At 41.8% G+C, this 21,701-nt stretch overlaps 1 protein-coding gene across 1 annotated transcript in view; it reads right to left on the minus strand.

Moving 5' to 3' along the window:
- Positions 1–14,073: 14,073 nt before the first annotated feature.
- The window catches only part of PTCHD1 (patched domain containing 1), a 41,289-nt gene continuing 33,661 nt past the window's right edge, over positions 14,074–21,701 (minus strand). The window contains exon 3 of the mRNA XM_086767128.1: positions 14,074–21,589. Coding sequence (XP_086623254.1) covers positions 19,935–21,589 — 1,655 coding nt within the window. The 3' untranslated portion in view covers positions 14,074–19,934. The remainder of the gene's footprint in view (positions 21,590–21,701) is intronic.

The raw sequence follows: 21,701 nt of genomic DNA on the forward strand, positions 1-21,701 counted from the left end.
CAAAGAGTAAATGCTTGGGAATGTGGCCGAGGCTGTTCCTGCTCCACTATGACAACAAGCAGGCTTTATTGCTTAGCGCTTGCCTTCAGAGCTAATACACACCACCATCTGGCAGGTGTGCGTGAAGAGAAAGCCGTGCATCAAAAAGTCAGATTATCATCGTGCCTCGGTGCATAACCACGTGGAGGAGGCCAGGAGCAGAAGATGTAGGTTGCAGAGAATGAAACCGCAGCAGATGAATTCCCCGTGAGGTAATGGGAAAATCTTGTTTGCCTTATTGACCTTGGTGATTTCGCTGAGGTGAACTTGCATCAGAAAGGCAGATGGGACCTGTGCAGGTCTAGTGAAAGATACAGGAGGAGCACGCTTAAGACAGAAATTGAAATTGTAGTGCTTCGGTAGGGCAGAAATGGCAAGAAATTGGGAGTAGATGTGTAGCAAATTTTCCAAGAGCATACAACTAATTTTACTCTTTTCAAATGTAATATCATGAACAGCACATAATTTTCAGCCCAAGCAGGTCTGGCATGAACATATTTTAGAGTTTTTTAATGTGGACAGGCACAGTGCAGCTCCAGGCCCTCCCCTCCTCATGATTAATGTATCCTGCTTTCTGTGAATGAGAAACCTCGAGATGTGCAGATACACAACGGCCACACAAACGGGAAGAATTCAGAAAGGCTTTTTCTCACAACTCCAGTGACTGAAAAATCCAGACAATTTTGCTTATTCATTTCACCTGACCTCGTAGCTTTGGTGAACTCTATCCCTCTCTGAATAAGAAACCTGCTTGTTCTGCTTTTTGATGGATGATTCTGCTTTACTACTTGGCATTTTACAACTAATGCAGTATTTCTGGAAAGGCTCATATTGTGCAAATCAAAGATATGCTTTTGCATCATAACCTAAAATATTATGCAACAGTGTCCTTAAAAAGAATCTTTATTCAGTATTTTTATTCTGTCAAATTTGTTTTCTTGCCCTACCTACTGTACATCATTGTGACACATTCTTTTGCTAAAAGACTTCTAGATGGAAATATTAAGTTATCTTTCCTTCAATATTATGTGCTTGGGGACCTTGATTTTTAAAAGAGAGACAAATCCTCCTCCTGTTTTAGGGCCTAGATATAGATATGTTGGATTGTGTAGGCCACTCAGGAACATATCTGAATTTGTTCCCTTGCTTAGCTGTGGTCAGAATTCGAAGCACACAGTACTGTGATTGTAAGTCACTCCTTCTGGCTAAGTAACATGATTGTATATGATCTATCTTCCCATCCCAAATGAGACATATAGAGAAGCCCACAGGCCTGATGGCTCCCTATGGATTGTCATGGGTCTGGTATCTAGACTAACGTTAAAATGAAGAATCATTAGGCTTTGTGCACTGACAAGATGGCCCTGAAGACCCAAGCCCATCACATTTTAGTGTGTGCTTAAAAACATTAGTGTTTCTCGCTGATGCTAATGCATGGAGTGTCATGTGCTGATGTCCTTGTGTGCCAGCAGGCAGGCAGGGCAACCGAGCAGCCTGCCAGTAGCAATGCCCGCAGTGCCTCTGCCTGTCCCCTTTTTGACATGGAGCACCTAAGTTGATTTGGTGGAAATCGTATATCTGGGATGAAGTGTGGGTCCCCTCTGGCATCTGCACCATTGGGATAGGGCAGTGCAAGGGCAGCCTGGCAGCCCAGCCCCCTCCACCATAGGGCGTGGGTTGAGGACCTCAAGGGAGCAGGGCTGGGGGGCTGGTGCTGTGCCGAGCCGCTACTATAGACCAGAACCCCTCTAGAGAGATAAAATAAGCTGGGAGATTGTGCACTCGCATCTGCAAGGTCAATGGGAAGGTGGGAAATGGGCATGCCCACAAACTCCAGAAACCCTATGGTGACCTGCCAGCCCCTCCAGATTGCCACAGATCTCATCGGCTCCCTGCCCATAGCCCCCACGACCCTGTGTCCTGCTGTGCTTACCCACAGCCCTCCACCACCAAAACTGAAAGGAGACCTACTTGCTCATTTGCTCTTATGATAGTGACATTCAGGTTTTGTCCAAACTGCCATGAAATCTTTGAACGGGTGCCACCACTAAGCATTTCTCTAACTTGTGACACGACTCCTACCTTGTCTGGCCCCTCTTTGCAGGTTGTCTTGTCAGACCCATCAGGTGGATGGATGGAAACATCAATGGTCCAAGAAATGTGGTCTCAGTGTGATGATTCAAGCGTTTGAATACTCACTTTATGTGGATGTTGTAAGTCTGAAGAGGATGAAATGACTGAGTAAGTTTTTTGACTACTCATAAATTTTTCAGTGTCCTTTGCAAAGGGGCTGGGGGAGGCTAGGCAGGCCTGGGTAGCAGTTAAAAGGAACAGCAAAAGAAGAACTATTGATGGGTAGTGGAGAGGTGTCAGTTCACTCATTTATTTGATTTTCCTGTACCGCTTCCTGGCTAGTTCGCATTAGGCCCAGTGTGGATTCATGAAATTTGAATGAGTTTACAATATTTTTCAGATAAGAGCAGTCCTTGTGCAGAAAAAAAAAAAGGTAAGCTGTAGTATTCAATTATGCAAGAACAGGGAGAAAGTACAGAGCAGCTGACTCAAGGCAAATAGACTAAGTGCTGGGGAATGCTGCGGTGCTGCCGATCTATCTTTTAATGATTATTTATTAAGAACAGACAATATGTGAGCTCTCCCTTTCTGGCTTCTCTTCAGCTGGATGCCATCAATAGAGGAAGGCTAGCAACAATGGTTTTGGGATAGACATATATTAGAAGTGCATTAGAGGCTACAAAGAGAAGGAAAAATGGTGCAGGTGTGGAAAGAGTATTGTGTTTAGATTTTCTGCAATGAAAACAACATAGATTTGAATGCTGCTCTTGCTATTGATTCTCATTGACTTCATTGAAAAATATGTGCAGTCAGAGATGTGGAGTTTGATTTTATGTAGCTAAACATTTAAGCAAAGCTGTCAGTGGCTTTTCAAGGCAAAAATTCAATTATTAGGTTTTTTACATCACTTCCTATTTTCTCAGAATTATTTTAAGATCTGGTGTCATCTCTGCATTTTCCCAATATCCTTTTTTTTTTTTTCTTCACTGTTTTTTCCTTTCTACTGAGCATCAGTAAGGTATATTTTGCCTTCTTTTTCTGCTTTATTTCTCATTCCACTTATTTCTTTGCCTCTCTTTACCCCTCTTCTGTTAATCTCCTTTCTTGGATGCTTTCTGTTCTTTCATTTGCCCCTTTTTATCTCCACCATGCAAGCTTTCCCACTTTTACATTAATAGATCAATCACAAACAGTCAGCAGTTTTAGATGGTCTGTCTTCTGCAGTAAAGAAAATGAACCTTTCCATTTGCTTGATAACTTTGAATGACTTTGTCTAGCCATTTGAAATGGTGAAAGAGGAAGTCTGAGGTGGGCTTGTGAGTAAGACCATTCTGCAAAGGCAAATGATGTGCTGTATATGACATTCTCCATTCTGAAAAAGTTAAAGACTACATGCTTAAAGAAGGCATTTGATGGAGCTGGGTGCATTAAACATCTAAAACAGTGGGTCTTGCTATCAAGTGCTGCTTGTAACACAAATACATCATAGCATTCTGTTACTGAACCCCTTGATTGTCTCCACTGAAGTCACAGGCAAATTTACAGAACTACCTCCATTTAATGTGATTATTGAAAGATCTGAGTACATCTGGAAAAACAAATGTAGTCCTGTTTAAGCTTTCCTTCCTCTTCAAAATTCGCTTGCTGAAGGACCTTGCCAGTTCTTTGCCATTGTTTGGCATCCTCATTGTGTTATACAACAGGAACAATGCCTGCTGTGTTAGCTGGTCTGTCTGGCATACCTAAATTTCATGACAGAGGTGAATTGAAAGTTCCCCACACAAACATTTGCTCCACACAAACTTCTGCTCTTTGTTCCAAAGAGCAGGAAGAGAGTTCCTCCTGTTGGTCTGTGTACTGTACCTTACCATCCTCTTTGACCTGAAGTGGAGGAGACTCCCAGTACGGTGGTAGTTTCCTTTGGGTAGGGACTGTTAAAATGAGATTTGAGAATAAGTTCATAATCTTTTTCCTAACATTTCTCTGCAAACTGAGTGTAAGCATATGCAGAATACACAGTTGGACTCAATGATCTTAAAGGTCTTTTCCAACCTAAATGATTCTATGATAATGGTGAATGAGAACAGCTCAGTCAAAACTATGGAAGATATGGGGGACATAAAGGGCAGAAACGGGATGCCTGGAGGAGTTCTTCTTCTGTTTCCCTGGTTAATCTTGCTTTTCTTCAGCTAGCTAATTTGGAAAATGGGAGCCCAAGAGGGTCCCCAGTTTGGCACCGCAGAAATTCCCACTAGCCAATTTGATCCAGATGCCTGCATCTAATTCAGATGCTGAAGTTAGGAGGTTAGTGCCCTCCACTGCACCAGGGGAGAGGGAGATCCTGCAGAGCTTGTTGAAAGCAAGGAATCTTTGCATTGAGGATAAAAGGAATCTGGTGGGACGCTTGCCTCAGGTAGGTGGTACTCAACTGTGGAGCAAAGCAAGTGCAGCAAAAAAGCCCTCACCTAAAGCTATGCTAACCTAATTTTGAATAATAAATGTGTGAGAGGAAACCAATTTGCTTTTAGATATCCTACAAACAGGAAAAAAAATCGTGAGATAAATTATTCATCGTGAATTATTTGCATAGGCCTATAGGATCTCATTAAACACCTCAAGACTGATTTGGAAGAAGAAATGGAGAAAGTCTTTAGTCTGGTACTTCTCTTCTCCTGAACTTGCAATAATTGTCTCTCCAGCAATTGAATTTGTCTCTTTCTTCTGCTGTTATTCTCTGCTTCCTGGACCACCCTTATAGAATGTTTTATGGCAGAGTTTTCCTGTGAGCCAAAGAGCTTGAATTTCACAGCTACATATTAAAGTGCATCAGAAAACAGTAGAAGACATCATATTTTCTCCAATTACTTGTGGCTAAATTGCGACAAATTTTTAAATTGCCATACTTAAAAGTATTAGCTACAGATACATAAATCTCCCATTTTTTTCAAACACATCCCAGCCTCTACAAGCCAAGAATCCAGCTTTTACATTAAGTAATATGACAAGCAATTCTAGGTGCCTCTGTTTCTGAATACCCAATCTGAGCCAATTTAAAGTGACATATCTTGGGCCAATCTAAATCGCTATATGATATTCAAGCTGAAAAATACTGGATTCTTGTAAAAAAAGGGCTGAATCAGTATATAGGTTGTTTCAAGCAGTTTTTTGTATAACCTGTTCTTCAACCCTGCTGAAGATGGTTCCACAGCCAGCCTAGGCAGCGTATTCCCAGTACATGCCTATTCTTGGAATTAGGATATGCAAATTGAATTATATTTGCTGCAAATTAAGCTGATTTTGTCTTGTCCCACCTTCAGGGGACACAAGAAACATTTGATACCTGTCCTTCTTGTATATCCTTTTCATACAGAAAAGTGTTACTGTGGTTCTGCTCAAATTCATCTCTCCTAGACTAAGCAGGCTTTCCTGCAGAAGGTGTATTTTCCCGACCCCTCATTCTCATTCCATTCTGTACTCTTTCCAAGTGTCATGCCCACAGTGTTCAGCTGAAGACTCACCAGCTCCAAAGTCAACAGCAAAAAACTGTCTTCCCCCATCCCTGCAAACATTCAAGGCCAGGTTGGATGGGGCTCTGAGCAACCTGATCTGGTTGGAGACCTCCCTGCTCCTTGCAGGGGGGTTGGACTAGATGACCTTTAAAGGTCCCTTCCAACCCAAACCATTCTATGATTCTGTGATTCTATCTGTGTGTTATTTTTTTAATACATTGGGTAAGGATTAGATGTGGTGGCTTTGTAATGTTGCCATAGTTTATACTCGTGGTGAAGCAGTGACCATGTGCAACCTCAGATGCTCTTCTGCAGAACTGCTGTTTGAACAGTTTTTCCACATCTTGTGTTTGCACCACTGATTTCTCTTTCCCTTGTGAATTGGCCTTTTCTGAATTTCTTATTGTTGATTTCACATCATTCTTCCAATGGGTCAAGTGCATTTTGACTTCTGTTCTCAGTCTTTGAAATTCTGCAGTCCTTCCTGACTTAGACAGACAATACATTATTAATATACTCTCCCTTCCACTATCCATACTGGTGGTAGTGAAAACGTTGAATAAAGCTGGCCCTGGACAGCCCATGTGGGATCTCCCTTTCATGTATCTGCTAAGGGTAACATTGAGTGCGCAAAATATATGTATACACACACATACAGTACCAATGTGTAGCGATAGAGTACCGAGATGGAATTGAAATTTAACATGATAATTCCTATTGTGCCACAATAACTCTGGAATTTGAACATAATTAAAATTCAGTCACTTTTTTTTTCCCAAATAGTGCCATTTGACAGTGTAATTGCTTTGTAGTCGAAGTACAGATCAAAAATGCTACCACAAAAAATACTATGATTCCATAACCATTGTCAAAAATAATACGGCCTCTCCATATAGGATTTAATTCTAGCAGTCATTGTACTTACACTAGACTCACAGTACATTTTTTGGTAAAATATACTACCATGCTTGCCCCTTGCTCTCTCAGCAGTATTTTGGATATTAGTCATTAGATCATCTTTCCCCATTTCTGTGGTTCAGTGAGGAAAGCAGAAAGTTGTTCATTTTGCCAGAATTACCGATTGCTTTCCTTTGCCAATGGAAGTTGTGTTGGCTTAAGCTGGAGGGGAATGGGCTGAGATCACCCTTTTGTATTGGAATATCTAAGGTGAGCGTGTGAGATAAATGAGGATGAGAATAGATGAGGAGAGAAGAGTAAGACGGCAGTGTGGGAGGGCAAGGTGCCAGAAAAATCTCTCTCTAAAGAAAGACAGAGCTGTCTGGAAATGTGCATCGTCACTCCCACAGGAGAGAGGGACAGTCCTGCTGGAGGTCTGCAAAGCAGTGCCTTTGCATGTCGTGGAGACTTGGTGGGACAATAAGTGGATCCTTGGGCAAACTGGCAGGAACCTGGCTTTCTGCAGAGCTGTATGTCACTTCCCTGTTTTAGGGCACGCTGGAGATTTACATGTTCTCCAACTACATCTGGAGGACTTTTTTCCCTTTTCCTTTTCCCATGGGCTTTGTGGCCCAGGAGAGAGCCCAGTCATTAGAAACTCCTTGGTGTTTCACTACTGGCAAAACGGGCCGCAAACACATTGCTGGAAGAATGCAGTCCTTTACGTAGTGACCTAGTTACGGCTTCTATGTCTGCAGAAATTTGATTTTACCACTGAGGCAGCTCCTAGCTAACCACTGGTAAGCTGTTCCTTTTCTCTTCCGCTCTCTCTGGAAGGCTGTAGCTTTCTCTTTGCAGGTGTAATTCCATCGAACAGGCATTGCATATTCCTCCCTAGCCATCACCTAGCTCCCCAGGCACTGACCCAGTCACTGCCGACCCATCAGCCTCACCGGAAAGTTGCACAGTGCTGCAGAGACACAATGGAGAAAGGGATATTTTTAAATGTGTGCTTTATTTTTTTTTAAACCTGTATAAATAAATACAAAATGACAAAGAGGTTCATGTTTACTAAACATTGCATTTGATTGTATGACATTACACAGTGTGTGTCACAATAGTTCACCTTGTAATTGTGTCCTTTTAGCTGTTGGTGCATAATTCTATAACTCATAGGATACAATTAGTCCTGAAGCTGCATCCAGCCACCCTTTTAGTGGAACCCCTGAGTGCTTACAATTGCAAGAGTGGATTAGGGGAGGGCTCGAGCCAATTGGCCGAAATTGGGGAATCATAAGAGAGGTTTGGCATAGCAAAAGAAGAAGCTAGTGGGAGGGGTAAGATAGATTCTCGAGAAAATGAAAAGTGTTAAATCTTTGGAACATTTTTATTTCCAATTTTCTTCACCTTAGCGTTTAACAGAAATATATCTGAAGTAATCAAAGTCAGCAGAGATCACAGGTTCATTTAGGAATATGATTTTTTTCACGCCCGCTGAGAGCAGGCAAACAGGCAAACATTGCATGATCAGTTTTTACCTGAAGAGCCGGTTCGTATTTTGATAAGGGTAAAAATATACTCAATCACTTGATGAAATGCTGATTCTCCAAACCACTTACCATCCTCACCCAGTGAAGGTCAACTGCCAAGGTTTTAGAGACATACTCGGGTCATTTGCTTGCTTGCTTCTTTAAACCGCACTCCACGTGCTTTTTCACATTCATTCTCTCTAATTCTCTTCAGCAGGCTGGAATAGAGCTACTTTACCTTCACATCTAGAGCTTATATAAGTATTTGCCGGAAACAATTTTTGCATTCTGTTTGGCATGTTTAAAACAAATTGTTGTTTTCAGGTAAATTAGAATTTTATGTAGATTTTTTCCCATTATTCTGTGAAATACATATATTTCATATGTATTCTAGGAATGGGGATAGCTGAAAGGATGACCGTTGACTACTTGGGATCTATGACTGGCCACTTAAGTATGGTTTATATTTGCTCACTGGCTGACAATATCTACTAATGGGAACTATAGCTAAGGAAACAATTATGGATTTGATTGGTGTGTGAGCACCAGAGAACCGGTGACATTACACATAAACTGTAACAAGAAGTTAAAAACCATGGAGAGGTTTTGGACTTCGATGATCTTTCCCTGGCTTTATTTTTCCTGCATAAGGGGATTTTTTGGTAACATTTAGCTGATTCTGCATTCAAATCTGTGTTTCCATACAAGTACCAAGTTTGCTATTGTTTGCATTTGCTATTGCGTTCCTGTGAAGTGCTACTCGCTTGCGGTTCATCTGCCCCTCTTCCTCAGGCTGTGGAGTTAGAGCTCAATACCTGCCTTTCCTTCAGCAGTATTTTGAAACAAGTTTGGTGAGTATCTGCCTTACTGGGGAACTACTTAACACTTTATTGTTCCGTAAAACGATAGTATCCAAACACAGATACCCCACTGCTTTGATATTGGACAGACTGCTGCTACCTGGGTCTGTGACAAGGTTGAGACACCACAGTAGCAAGTCAGAAAAGATAACACATTTTCTCAGCTCACCTTCTGCCTCTCCCCTCCTGCACAGGAGTTTTTGTAAATTATTTTATATCCTTCGAATTTGTCAGACTCAGTAAGACCTTCCTATCAGAACAAAGGCAAAAATATGAACTTCTTTTTAGAAAAGAAAAACTAATATTTTCTGCTGAAAATCTCAAATCCAGCAACTCTGTCCTCCTCTCCTCCCCTTTCCAATGTCTTATTTCCACCAGGCAACATGTTTTGAAGCCAGTTGTTATACTCTGCTTGGAGTATACTGAAAATCCATAGGTCTTCCTGGCTTAGGGGTGGAATTTTGAGCACCATTTGAAAATTTGGTAGTGGAAAAAGGAAGCTCTCAAAATCACTGGTAATTGAACCTTATAAAATCAGCTGCAACTTAGCAAAAATAGTGGGACTTTTACTTGCTTTCTAATTCTCTCCTTCCTGCTGTGGCCATCTTTGTTTCCAAATGTACTAAGAGAGAATAGAGATGGCAGGTGTGGAAACCCTTCTGAGGTGAATAAAACAGTTCATATTTTAAAAAAGATTTGCTTGATCTAAACAAAGTCTCTTTCACCAAACAGTTATATCAATAAAACCTGCAATACGAATCTCAGATGGGCTGCATGGCATGAAGCCAAAGGCTGAGGGCTACCAAGCACTGGAAAAGTGCAAGCATAAATATGCCTGGATGGCATCCATAGCACATCTACATCTTAGTGCATCTACAGAGTACCACAGAGGCCAATTTTTCTTATAAGCTTTTAAAGAATATTAAAAATATGAATGCCCTCTTTTCCACATTTCTCTGGTGAAGGAGTAATAAAGCTCTGCCCCGCAGTGGCTCAGGTATGGATTGTTTCCCATTACACTCATACTGGTGCGTGCACACCTCTGTGTCCCAAGTCCTCGCTCACTTGGGCAGTGTCAGAGGGACCATCTGCCTTAGAAAGTGGACTGACAAAATGAAACTCAGCCTTTGCCTTCAAGGAGAAGAGGAAAACAATTGTCTGGAATATGATGGGCCATGCTTTAAACAAGTATTATTAGCTATAACGTCTATGAAATCTATGGAGAGGTGTTGATGCACACAAAGAGTACCTCAGCAAAATATTTTTTCCACTGTTTTTTTTTTTCCATTTCTCCCTTACGCATATTCCACATTTTAAAGCTCTGTTGGTTGCAGCTGTCAATAATTTAAAAATCTTACCTTACTTTAAGGTTCGTGCTGGAATAGACCACCTGAAGAGGTCTCCAGGGCTGTGAGTACTTTGGGGAGTTTTTCTGTGTAGGTTTTTATGGAGTCCTCTCTACAATAAATTTAGGCATTTCTCATCTCAGCTGACTTTTTGTCTCCCTTGACTTTCCCATTTCCAATATGTATTTGCATTTCTACCTATGAAACTTATTCTCCATAAACTTATTATTTTCTTCTCTCTTCAAACATTTTGTATTCTGAGATCTTGGCTTTCGAAGCATGCACTGGGCAAAACGAGGAACTCACTGATGCTAGCAATACTTTCTGTAATTCTGAAGTCACATGTCTCAGCTCCAAATGTCCTCTTTCTAAGCCCAATTCTTTTAATCTTTTCTTGTAAATTAGAGTCTTCAGGCTTGATGTCACCACTGACTGCGAGGCAATAACTTTTCCTTTGATGGAGATCTTTGGAGAGTGCCAAATGAGTAGTTTAAATGATGTTCTCTCTCTCTCTCTCTTTACTGTCCCCATTTCTGCAACTTCCATATTATAAACCTCCTGTCCAGCATCCACGCAGATGGTGATAGTAAATACAATATGATATTCTGACACTGAGTTTTGAATGTTTCTCCTTTCTAGATCTAATCATACATGTAACTTGTATATATCAGAGGTGTGTCAGAGCAGCAAAATGTTGTTGGCTTTCCTGTGATAGCTGCTGTAGCCACCCTTCCACTAAGACCCAAGCTATTGGCAGAAATGGCTCCCAACAGAACGGTTAATGAGCAGAAATAATCCTGAAGTTATAATGCGGACACTGCCTCTGGAGCCAACACCAGAAGAGACTCGGCAGAATCCCACTCACTTTGTCCAGAAAGAAAATTTATCGCATCTTCAAAAGAAAAAAAATCCCTCCAACACATTTTATTTATTTATTTTATCAGGAAGGTATGGCTATTTCAGAAACATTAAAAGTCAGCTGCTCTTCTCTAAGAACTGTAGTGAAAAGAGAGTGAGGGTCCATTTGTTATTTTTCAGTAAGTTATGAGCCAGAATCTATTTGACCGATCTCTTTTTCTGCATGGTATTGTAAATATATCATGCTAAAGTCTCCAGCTCTGGGCTCCAGATTAGATTATGAATGATATCTACCTTTTATTCCGAAGCAATGAGGTATGGAATCTATATTTGAATTAATATAATTAGGCAGCTGTGAATTTTTATTTTCCATACATGGACAGACCCTATCTTTCATTAGACAGAATTAATATACATTACAGCTTCAAATCTTACATATGCTCATATAATTTTGCTCACTCTTCATTCTACCTTAAACCTTCCTTTCCTTTGCAACTCAATTTTATATATCTTTTCTCTCCCACTCACCTGACAAAATAAAACCTGAGTATTTTCCATTCCCAATAGGTCTGCATTTCTGCAGCTAATTTCTTTGTTCGTAAACTCCTTACCAACTTCTTTATTGCTTCCCTCCTGATGACTCATTACTAATTTCAGGACAACTAAACCATCCTTCCTATCAGCTTTCAACTGCATTTCTGGGTTGGCTTTTCCTCCTCTTTATATGGAGCCAACTTGAGTTGGGTGTATAAAAATAAATAACTGGTATGGGGGTGTATGCACTATATATATATTACTGGGGCATCTTATTTTTCTGAATATATTTGATAAATATAAAATCATTTTTACTTGTAGCATCAGTGAACAGATTGCTTATTATGAAATATCATCAGTATGTGAAAGTGTATTTTTTTTTGCAAATTGTGTTTTCTGGCATCAACCTCTATACATTTAAAATTTTGCTTCCAGCAAATTTCACCTGCACAACTCAGTAAATTCTAGGAAAATAGGTGTCAGTCTTGCTCAAAAGTAGGTATGTCTGTTCACAGAATAGATCATATTTAAGGGGACTGAATGTGCTGAGGAGAATCAGAATAGAATATTCTGCATTCATTTACAACATACTCTATGGTACATAGTCCAGACACCCAGCTACTAGGGTCTTTAACATGATTCTTGCATATCTACAAATTTTCTTCTTGCATATCTACAAATTTTCTTCTTGCATATCTACAAATTTTCAAGTAGACTTTTATTTCTGCTGATGGACTGTTAGATGTCTTATTCCCTGGTTCTTTCTAGCTAGGTGCTTGGCATATATTTCAGTTATTCTTTGCCAGTAAACTGAAATCAGCAAAATAAATCCAGTTCTCCTTAGTAAGTTCTATATTGCCATTAAGCTTTATATGTTTAAGTGATGTTTACAGGACAAATGTAAATGTCAGCACACTTCACTGTTTTGACTCCATAATCCTGCCAAGTTCTGTGTGCAGATTAGTTGTACTATACGGAAATGTTATATTTTGGAATGACAATATTCTGATTTGTAGGCAGCAGTGCAAGAATTGCAGGTGGAATTGATGTGCCATTCGTGAATATTTGTTGGGCTTAGCTGTATTCCTTGATAACCTGAAAATCAGACATAACATGCCTCTATTCTGAAGGTATACACATAGATGAATTTTCAGAATAAAACGTACTGATTACAAATTTGAAAAGCCTGATTTTCCTAAATTAGGTCTATGGAGAATTGCATGAACAGCTCTTGCTAACATAGACAAATGAGGTGCACCAGCCCCGTATGGGAGTTTTGTTCTTTGAGTTCCTATGCGATGCTTAGACGTAGCTTCTCTTACATTAGACTAGCAAGTAGAAAATTGATACAATTTGATTTTCTGTTTCAGCCAGAATTTCTGCCAGCAGTGCTAGGGGATCCTGAATTTAAGGCAACGTGAGAAAGTACGATTGGAAGGGACAAGACCAGGAGCCATAACAGGTGACAGAAGTCACCTTTAAATTGCAGACCCAAACTTCTCATTAAACTAAAGTGGCCGAAAGCCCTTGGCAGCCAAAAGCCCAGCAGCTCTCAGGCCTGATGCTGTTTGCAGTGACCCAGGCTTGAGTCTGGCTCGCCTGCTTTTTAGAGTAAATTGATTTTTATCTCATTGCTGCAACCAGGTGTGACAGAGCAGCCATAACTATCAATCACCCTTGTCACTCGGTGCAGTGGTTTGCTTCTCCATCTAACCTATTGGTCCAGGTGGGCCTGTAGGGTGCTGTTCCCCTTCCCCAAAATACTGGAAAAAGGTGTAAATAGGTGGTGTACTTGAGTGTGGGAAAAGGATGACAGACCACAGTCACTGGAAGATCCTGGGGCAGTGGCTGTGGTTCTGCTGGGGAGCAGGAGAGGTGGATCTCTCAGTGATGATGGGGCTTCCTAACTGTGGATTCTAAGGTGTTATTAATAAAATTTTAATAGTAATAATTCTGTTCAATAGTAATACTTCAGGTCTACCTACCAGATCTTGGTAGGTCTAGTTCTTGTCTGAGCAGGTAACACTAGTTTTTGGTCAAATCAATTTGAGATTTTTTCCTTAACTGTTGCTTTTCCTGCTTGGGCTGGGATTCTGCTGCTGGATTAACTAGGAACGCCACCCAAAAAAGACTTGGATCTCAATAACATGGAAATGAATAGATGTGAAGTGAATGAATTTTCCTTGTGCTTGCAACTGCAGCCTGGGAGAAGAGGGGCTACTGGGGAAGCAGTGTGTGTCTTTGGGACGTTGCTGGCTTCGTGCTGCAGCTGAAGCTTCGTGCCCCTGAACTGCTTCAGCACTCCTCTGTGATAGGAACTGGGGAGCACACACAGCCTGATTATTTGGGTTAGGCCAGGTAAATTGGTTTGTTAGGTTGGTGATGGCACGGGACTTCTGTAGCAGTTTGGGAGCACAGGAAGCAAAGAGAGAGACAGCCATTTTATTTTAGGCTTATTCTATACATTGAGATTCATTTTACAATTTTTTTTCCCTAAATTAATACAAAAATAGTAAAAATAGGTTAAAAAAAGCCCAAACAAAAACCCCTGACATCTTGCAAGCCATTTATTTGACACACAGATTAAGACTTCTTGGAGCTTAAATAACCTAGAATTATTTACGCTGACCTTTTTTTTTTTTTTTTCCCAAATTAAAAAAAAGGTGATGACTTGCAGAATGCCAACTACATCAGACTGATTTGTGCCTGAGAAGCAGCTGCCCCAGGCAGCCGCAGGTGATGCTGAGGTGCCCTCTCTCCAGGCAGGAAGCTGTGCCAGGACCACGATGGGGCGAATGGTGGCACGTTGAGGCATGCCACTCTGTCCCAACCTATGTGCCATAGGGTAGGAATATATCTTTGAATCGCCTCCTGGGATGTCTTTGCCATATTTCTTTCTCTCAAAAAAAAACCAACCCAAATCCAAACCAGAAGTTCTCCCTTGCGCTTTCCTGGTAGCAGATGTGTTTTGCAAGTACTCCCTCGGGGCCCATCCTTGCTACAATTTGGAGCTAAAGCTCCTCCCTGTTCTCTAACAAGGTTGGGGAGAAGGTGAGGGGGGATAAGATTTCCTCTGCCTCTGCAGTGGGCTGGGGGCCCTGGAGGTGCCTGTGGCAATGGTGTGGTGCCTGGACATGGGTGGAAGCTGCTGCCCACCTTTGAGGAGGGGAAGGGGCTCTCTCTCTCCTCCATGTCCCTTCTCATCAGACCTGTGTGTACCCCAGGAAGGCTTACTTATTTAAAAATATTTATAAGAAAATAAATGGCAAGTAGTTTCAGTGATAAATGTAGGGATAAAGCCACGGAAGAAATACTTTGCCCCTATGTAGCTAACTGTACAATCTGATTTGTATGGATTGGGGTTTTAACACCTGTGAAGGCAGGGGAGGAAAAGGCTCTGGGTAATCCGTTCTGACCAGGGTCTTCCAAAAAGCGGCTTCCCATGGGGCTCGTGCCTTACCACGCAAGCTCTGGTTCAGCAAAACCCAGCAGCGCTGTCATAATATGAGGCACGTGTGGAGCTAGCTGTGCGCGCACAGGAGCTCATGCACGCTGCGGGCTGCGCATGTCCCCGGGAGCCACCGGACCGGGCTGTGGGCCAGGGACATGGGCAATGACCCCACCGCAGGGCTTGGTCTGGCACCGTCACCACCCACACAGCAGAGCCGTCCCTTCCCTGGATCTTCTTGAACACACTATCTGCTTCCAAAGTTAACAAATAGGAGAAACACCAATTTGCTAAGTTTTGAACCAAGCAGTTCTTCTCCCACAAAAACCACTTGCTAAAGAGCTGTTTCTGGTTTTCTCACTGTTTTGGAGAGAAATCATGGTCTTCCTTCTGACTCTCCTGAACCTTGCCCAGTCATGCTGCCACTCTCTTTTGTTTTCTCTTTGAATAAAAATAAACAGGGTGTTGGTTGAGGTGGGATTTGGTGGCTAGCAAGGAGGACAGTTAGCCTAGAGACAAGCATTTAAAAGGACACCTTTCGGTTTACAGTACACATTTTACCTGAATTCAGCGCTGGCTCAGAACGCTTCTGAGAAGCAGATGCGAATCCTCACGTGGCGCAACGTAACCTCAGGCCACTTTGGTACTGTTTTCCCTCCAGGTCCATGCAGTTGACCATGGTAAGTGTGTTTGCTTCTCTTTGGAAAAGAAGCTCCTTTTCTTTGCCAGACTGGTTTTTCTCAGTCTTCACAGCTCTAATTTTAATCTAACTAGAACATTTTCACTTAAAGCTTTGGGCAGAAAACTCTGGCTTCATCAATCAATTTTTATAGTGAAGTTATTCCAGCTATACCAACTTTTCTCTCTTCATTTTTTCCCTCCAATTAGAGCACTCATAAATTGAAAGTGAACTTGTGCTAAGACAACGTTGGGAATTATGTTACAAGAAAACTGGACTGATCTCGATGGTCGTATGCACTTAGGTTGGTTCTTCTTCCCCATGCTTACCCCATAGTAAAAATATACTGTACACCATACCTTACTGTATAGAAATTTTAATGTTTGTAGAAGATATATGTGCTCAGTGAGTCACAGTCCTATATATTTTTGTTAGCCTTGGTTAAAATTTTTGCTGTTAAATTTTAGTGAGTGCCTGACAGCGTATAATACTCTGTTACTCACTGAATTTATACAAAAATTGGGTCATCTATATTGCAAACAAAACCACAGTGATAACTGGGCTAAAAAGCCACCAGATTATGACAAAAAACTGCTTAAGCCTAGGTAGTCTTCCAAAATGGAGGTTCACCAGTAAGGATAAAATCTTACACACAGTTAGCCACCGGGAGTGCTTTGGACTGAGAACAGAGCACAGCATCTGCACCTCTCATCAATCGGCACAGTGAGGACCAATTGACTTCGGTGAAGATAATTGCTCCAGAGGAAGAAGTCAAAGGGGAGGAAGGCCAAAGTGGGTTAGCATAGTCTGAAACCTTGAGAACACGCCATTTCTGGTTCATGTTGAGGTATTCATGCTACCTGTAGTGAAGGATTATTTGGTGCATCTCTCAGACTCACTAGGATTCAGGCAGAAATCTCATGAACCTGGGCTGAGTACACCTTGGACGTTTTCATGGCTTTATCTTGCCAAGCCTAGAAGTGGGGAGCAGAGTGATGGCTTGAGGTGAAACATGGTGAGAAATGTACGTTAGTAATTTTCGGCTCTGTTTCAGGTTTCTGAGGGGGTGGGGAGGCTTCCCCAGAAGACTGTCTCCTGCCTGTGCAGAAAGGGGCATGGCACCTCTTCCCGCTCCCAGTCCCATGCGGCCAGCAAGAGTTACTTGTTACTGGTGGGGTAACATGGCACTGGAGGGAACTGCTAGGGGAGGAATCTGCCCTTGAAAAGATTCTTAAGAACGAGCTGGATAAAAACCTTTCAGAAATTATTTAAATGTCGCTGGCTCTGCCTTGGGGCAAAGAGGTAGGCTGCAGGACTTCTCACCCTGTCGTCTATGGACACCCAAGCACAAACTGTGGCACTTCGCCATAGAAGTGCTTCCACATCCATTTTCTGACAGGTTTGGAGACAGAGGAGCAGTTTTATCACTGGTTTTATCACCTTTCTTGAAGATCTCTGAAGGCCTCACATGCTGAGATTTAATGAGAGACCTGTGAAACTACAAGCTTGTCTCTGGACATCTCTTTAAAGATGCTCCTATCTATGCATTTCAATTAGATGTGAAGAGTTTTATGGCAGCCATCCTTGCATCTGGTGTTTGCAAGTGACAGCATCAGGGATAGCAGAGGTGTAAAATCAGTGTTCGCCGTGTATTCCTCTCCGCAGTGTACAACCAACCTCTTTCACACATCTCCCATTTCCAGGTGTCTCACAAGCCAGTAGACTGCTGCTGCCAAACGTGGTTTGCAATTCCTCAGTAACTCTCAACTAATTTGCTAATACCCTCAGAAGTTTAAAAGCCACTGCAGCTGCCTGTTGAACAGCCAGGAGATGGAGTGATTGTTATTTAAACGACATAATGACCATCACAGAAAATCTACAGCGAAAGTATACTTAAGGAATGATTTTTGGCTGGAAACCCCCAAGCCTGAGTCAAAAGAAAACAGGGGAAACAGATCTTTCCCCTCACCTCGCATTCATTTGGCTGTCTTCAAGGTGTCCGCCTGACTTCTGCCAAGGCTGAAGTTGTTGTTACAGCTTCCCAGCTGCTGCCGCAGCAAATGATGTTTGTTCAAGCAAAGGGCCTGTGCATTCCCAGACAAGCTTCCTTTTCTTCTGGTCAGAGAAGGGACTTATCTGGGGGAAAGCAAATGTTGCCAGCTGCACTGCCGACTTGTTTTGCTAGTCAGTATGTAACATTTTGCTTCAGGGCAAAAATATCTCGTTCTCTTATTTTCTGCTAGTGAGGAGGATTCAGAAGTATCTCTTTGCTAGAAAATGAATATTCACTAGGCGGCATTTGCAGGTTTTGCACAGGGCATTTGGGGGGTCACTGGGACTGGATGCTAAGAGAGAGGTTTCATGCAATGAAGCATACCCTGGGTTTGTGACCACAGATGTCCTCATCACCCTATGGGTAATGCAGGCAGCCTCCCAGGGGTCCAAGCCCCACGGCTCCTGCAATTTCTCTTTGCCTTCCAGATAGCATGACTGGGGCAAACACTGTGCCAACTGCCGAAAACTTTTCAAGTACTCTTACTCTCCAGACAAGCTGTAAAAAGGAGTTCGGTTGCAATACATTCACCTTGCACCACAAAGCAACAGTTCATATATTCGTGAGACCACCCGACACACCAGCCAGCTTCCTGCACCTGGGTTTTTGCAGGCAATGTACAGTCGGATCACTCTCAGCAAAACCTACAGAATTGGCTTAGGTATCCCCACTTGGGTTCAACCGCATGATAAAACCTTATAGTAATGAGCCTGTGGCTCTTAAGGGTGGAGGGGGTGGAGGAGGAAAGAGAAGATTCCTTATCTGCATTACTCCACATCACAGATGCTGACAGAATTATTGATTTAGAACTCACAGCTCCAAAAGGACTCAGTAATGTAATCTTTTTAAGTATTTTTTTTTTCCTTCTTTCAGATGTGATGTTTTCAATAGGCCCCTTAGATATGGGCTCTTTGGGGATGTCGTTAAACTTCCTGCTGCTAAACCGCAGTCCCAACCTTCGGTTTGTTTCATACAGCTCTCACTGTCTCTTGGAAGAGCCCATAGCTGCAAGGTCTATTGCTTAACAGATACTCTAGGAAGATTCAGGGATTAAGTTATACATTACGTAAAACTACCCACTAATCCTCTTAGTGTGCATTACCAGTGAATGGCCTGAAATAGACTCTCACTAAAAGAGCCCCAACATTCACTTTCTTGATGACAGTTTAGTACTTGAGGTTTGTGTCATGGATTTTGGTGCTGAAATATTCAGTACACCATCTTCTGTCTGCTGCTAGATCCACTCGCACGTGTTAGTAGAGTGCTAACAAAATTACAGTTGGTAAAGCAGATTACGTGTTTAACTAGTAGCGAGACATGTATAAAACAGAATTATATATTTTCTAGAGTGACAGAGTCACTGGGATTTTTTTTGTCCTTTTTTTTTGTTCTTTTTTTTTTATAAGAAAAAGAAACAGCTATAAAACCATGATTAAAAATGTTACAAGGGATGATTTACATTTTAAAATGATATTTTTAGAAAAAAAAAAGTGATTTATAACATAAAACTGTTTGGAAAGCGTTTGGTTGCTATGTACTGCCTTCTTTCCCAGTACAGTTTGCTATTTGTTATACAGTCTTGCATAAATGTTTAGATTAGGGGAGAAAAGAAAAATTAAATGTGATGGCTAAGACCTGTAAGAGCTGACTCACTGACTTGAGTTATTGCTGTGCAGAAAGTTTGTAAAGCCTTTACATCCAGCGAACATTTAGTGCTACTTCAGCCTTGACAGTTGACCTTTCAATCTGATCGGGTTTAGCCACAATAACTGCAGCATCTGCAGTACAGGCGATGCAGATGGCTGCTTAGGAACCCAACTTCTCTCATTAGATCTTACTTCACGCGTCTAAAATTCAACCCCTCCTTGCACGTGTGTGCAAATTCTCTCATAATACCTGTTATAGGAGCTGAGCAAGGCACAATTCCCCAGCTCTTTTTACAAATTTATTTTTAATTTATCCCATCATTTTGAATATTCCTGGATTTAGATTAGAGGGGGGAGGGAAAACCTCCAAACCCCTTCCTCTCCCCAGGTATTTAGTCAGTACTGGTTTCTTTTTTTTTTTTCCTCAGTAAGACCTAGTGTAAAAAAGCAACAAACAAACAAGTTAGACTGTTGTAATTTGGTCAACCACTCGGGTGCTATCCATATCCACCATTTCAACACACTCGATTTCCTCACGGTTTTCAGGATTCTTCTTCTCTTTCCTCTTCTTCTTGGATGGTGGCAGGAAAGTCAGTATCACAGGTAAAATGGCAAAGCAGTGAAAGAAGGTGACTAATGCTATTAAAAACAAGCACCTGAACAGTGTACGGGTCAGATTTGAAGGCACAGCTGCAAGAGGAATCAGACCAACAATATAGCAGAGGTAGCTCTGCAAAATAGCTACCCCATGCACTTCCAGGGCATTTTTCACCCATTTAGTTCTTGTGAACTCTTTGCCCAGGACAAAGGTTGATAACAGTGGAGCACAGTTGTCAATTGTATAATTAATTCCGTAAATTAAGCACAACACAGAAATACAATCTAGTTCCACTTTCCACAAGGTCATAAAACCTATAACTCCAAACTCAACTGAGGCAACAGTTAGAGTGAGCCAGACATTGATCAGAGAGTCTGCCACCAGGAATGCAGAGAAGAAGAGCAGAAATAAAGCACTAATGCAGGAGTTTTGTAAGGGGGCTCCCACTGAAGAGGCATAACGATCCATGTACACAAATGATGGATTGAAAACGATGAATTTCACCTTGGAGGTGAGAGAGAGCTTCCTCAGGGTCTCCAGGAGGTCATAAAGTTCTTCCCTCTTGGTTTCCATTGTCTTTGCCACCAAGAACATCCTGGAGGCCACAACATCGACTTCGTTGTTGTATTTCTTGGAAAAGATGATATCCTCTGAAAAATGGGCAAACTGAGGGGCCTTCAGGAATGAGTTCCTCAACATATCAGTGAAGTTTTTCTTGGGCAATCCGGTAGATATGTTGAGTTTCCTAAGGTAATTTAAGTAGCTTTCAAACCAAGATATCCTCACAAAGCCCTTGGTATACTCCAGCACGTCCTCCTGGACACTGGTGTTCCAGTACTCGATTGACTCGTAGATGTAGAACCCAATCACCGGGCTGTAGTTACTGAAATACTTCTGCTGGGCAGTCGTATACTCAATGGTCCGTGTCGCGGTCGCTACGATGTTGCTCAGGTCTGACCCTTCACTGACCTGCAGGTAGCCCATTAAGGCAAAGGAAATATAAACAAGGTAAAAGAGAACTACAAAAGGCTTGACGTAAGTGTTTGTTATCCAGTCACAATAATAGCGTTTAAGGAACCACACCAAAAGATGACTCTCGTAAGTGTTCGTTTCCTCTGAATCTGCTGTGTCCTCGCTGAATTTGGCTGTCAGAAGAAACCTATACCATGCAGGCTTCTCTTGCAATACCTCTGGCTTTGGTACCTTTCTGCAGAAGATACTATGCTGGTAGTTGTTTTCTATGTAGCCAGTAAACACCAGGCTGGAACCATAAAAGGAGAGTACATAGAGGTAGTTGAACAAAATTGCAATACAGGAATTGCAGCAGAAAATCCTGGCTGCTTCAATGTTAGTGAAAGGACTGGCACCTATTCCAAAAGTGACCAGGTACATGGCAGTGGTGAGAGAAAACGAGAGCATGGAGTCTGCAAATACGGCTGCAGTCCTCTCTTTAACATGTTGGTCTTCTCTAGTTTTTCTCCAGGAGGACAACATTTCAAAAGTCCCATACAACCCATGACCTACAATAGAGAACAAAGCGAGTGTTTAAAGTACTCAAATCAACATGTGGAAAAACGCAACGTGGGCATGCTAAAAGGCTCAAAGGAGACATAGCTTGCTGTTATCAATGGT

Source organism: Chlamydotis macqueenii, chromosome 1 (genome assembly GCF_036417535.1).
Source record: "Chlamydotis macqueenii isolate bChlMac1 chromosome 1, bChlMac1.mat, whole genome shotgun sequence".
In the NCBI taxonomy this organism is placed as follows: Eukaryota; Metazoa; Chordata; class Aves; order Otidiformes; family Otididae; genus Chlamydotis; species Chlamydotis macqueenii.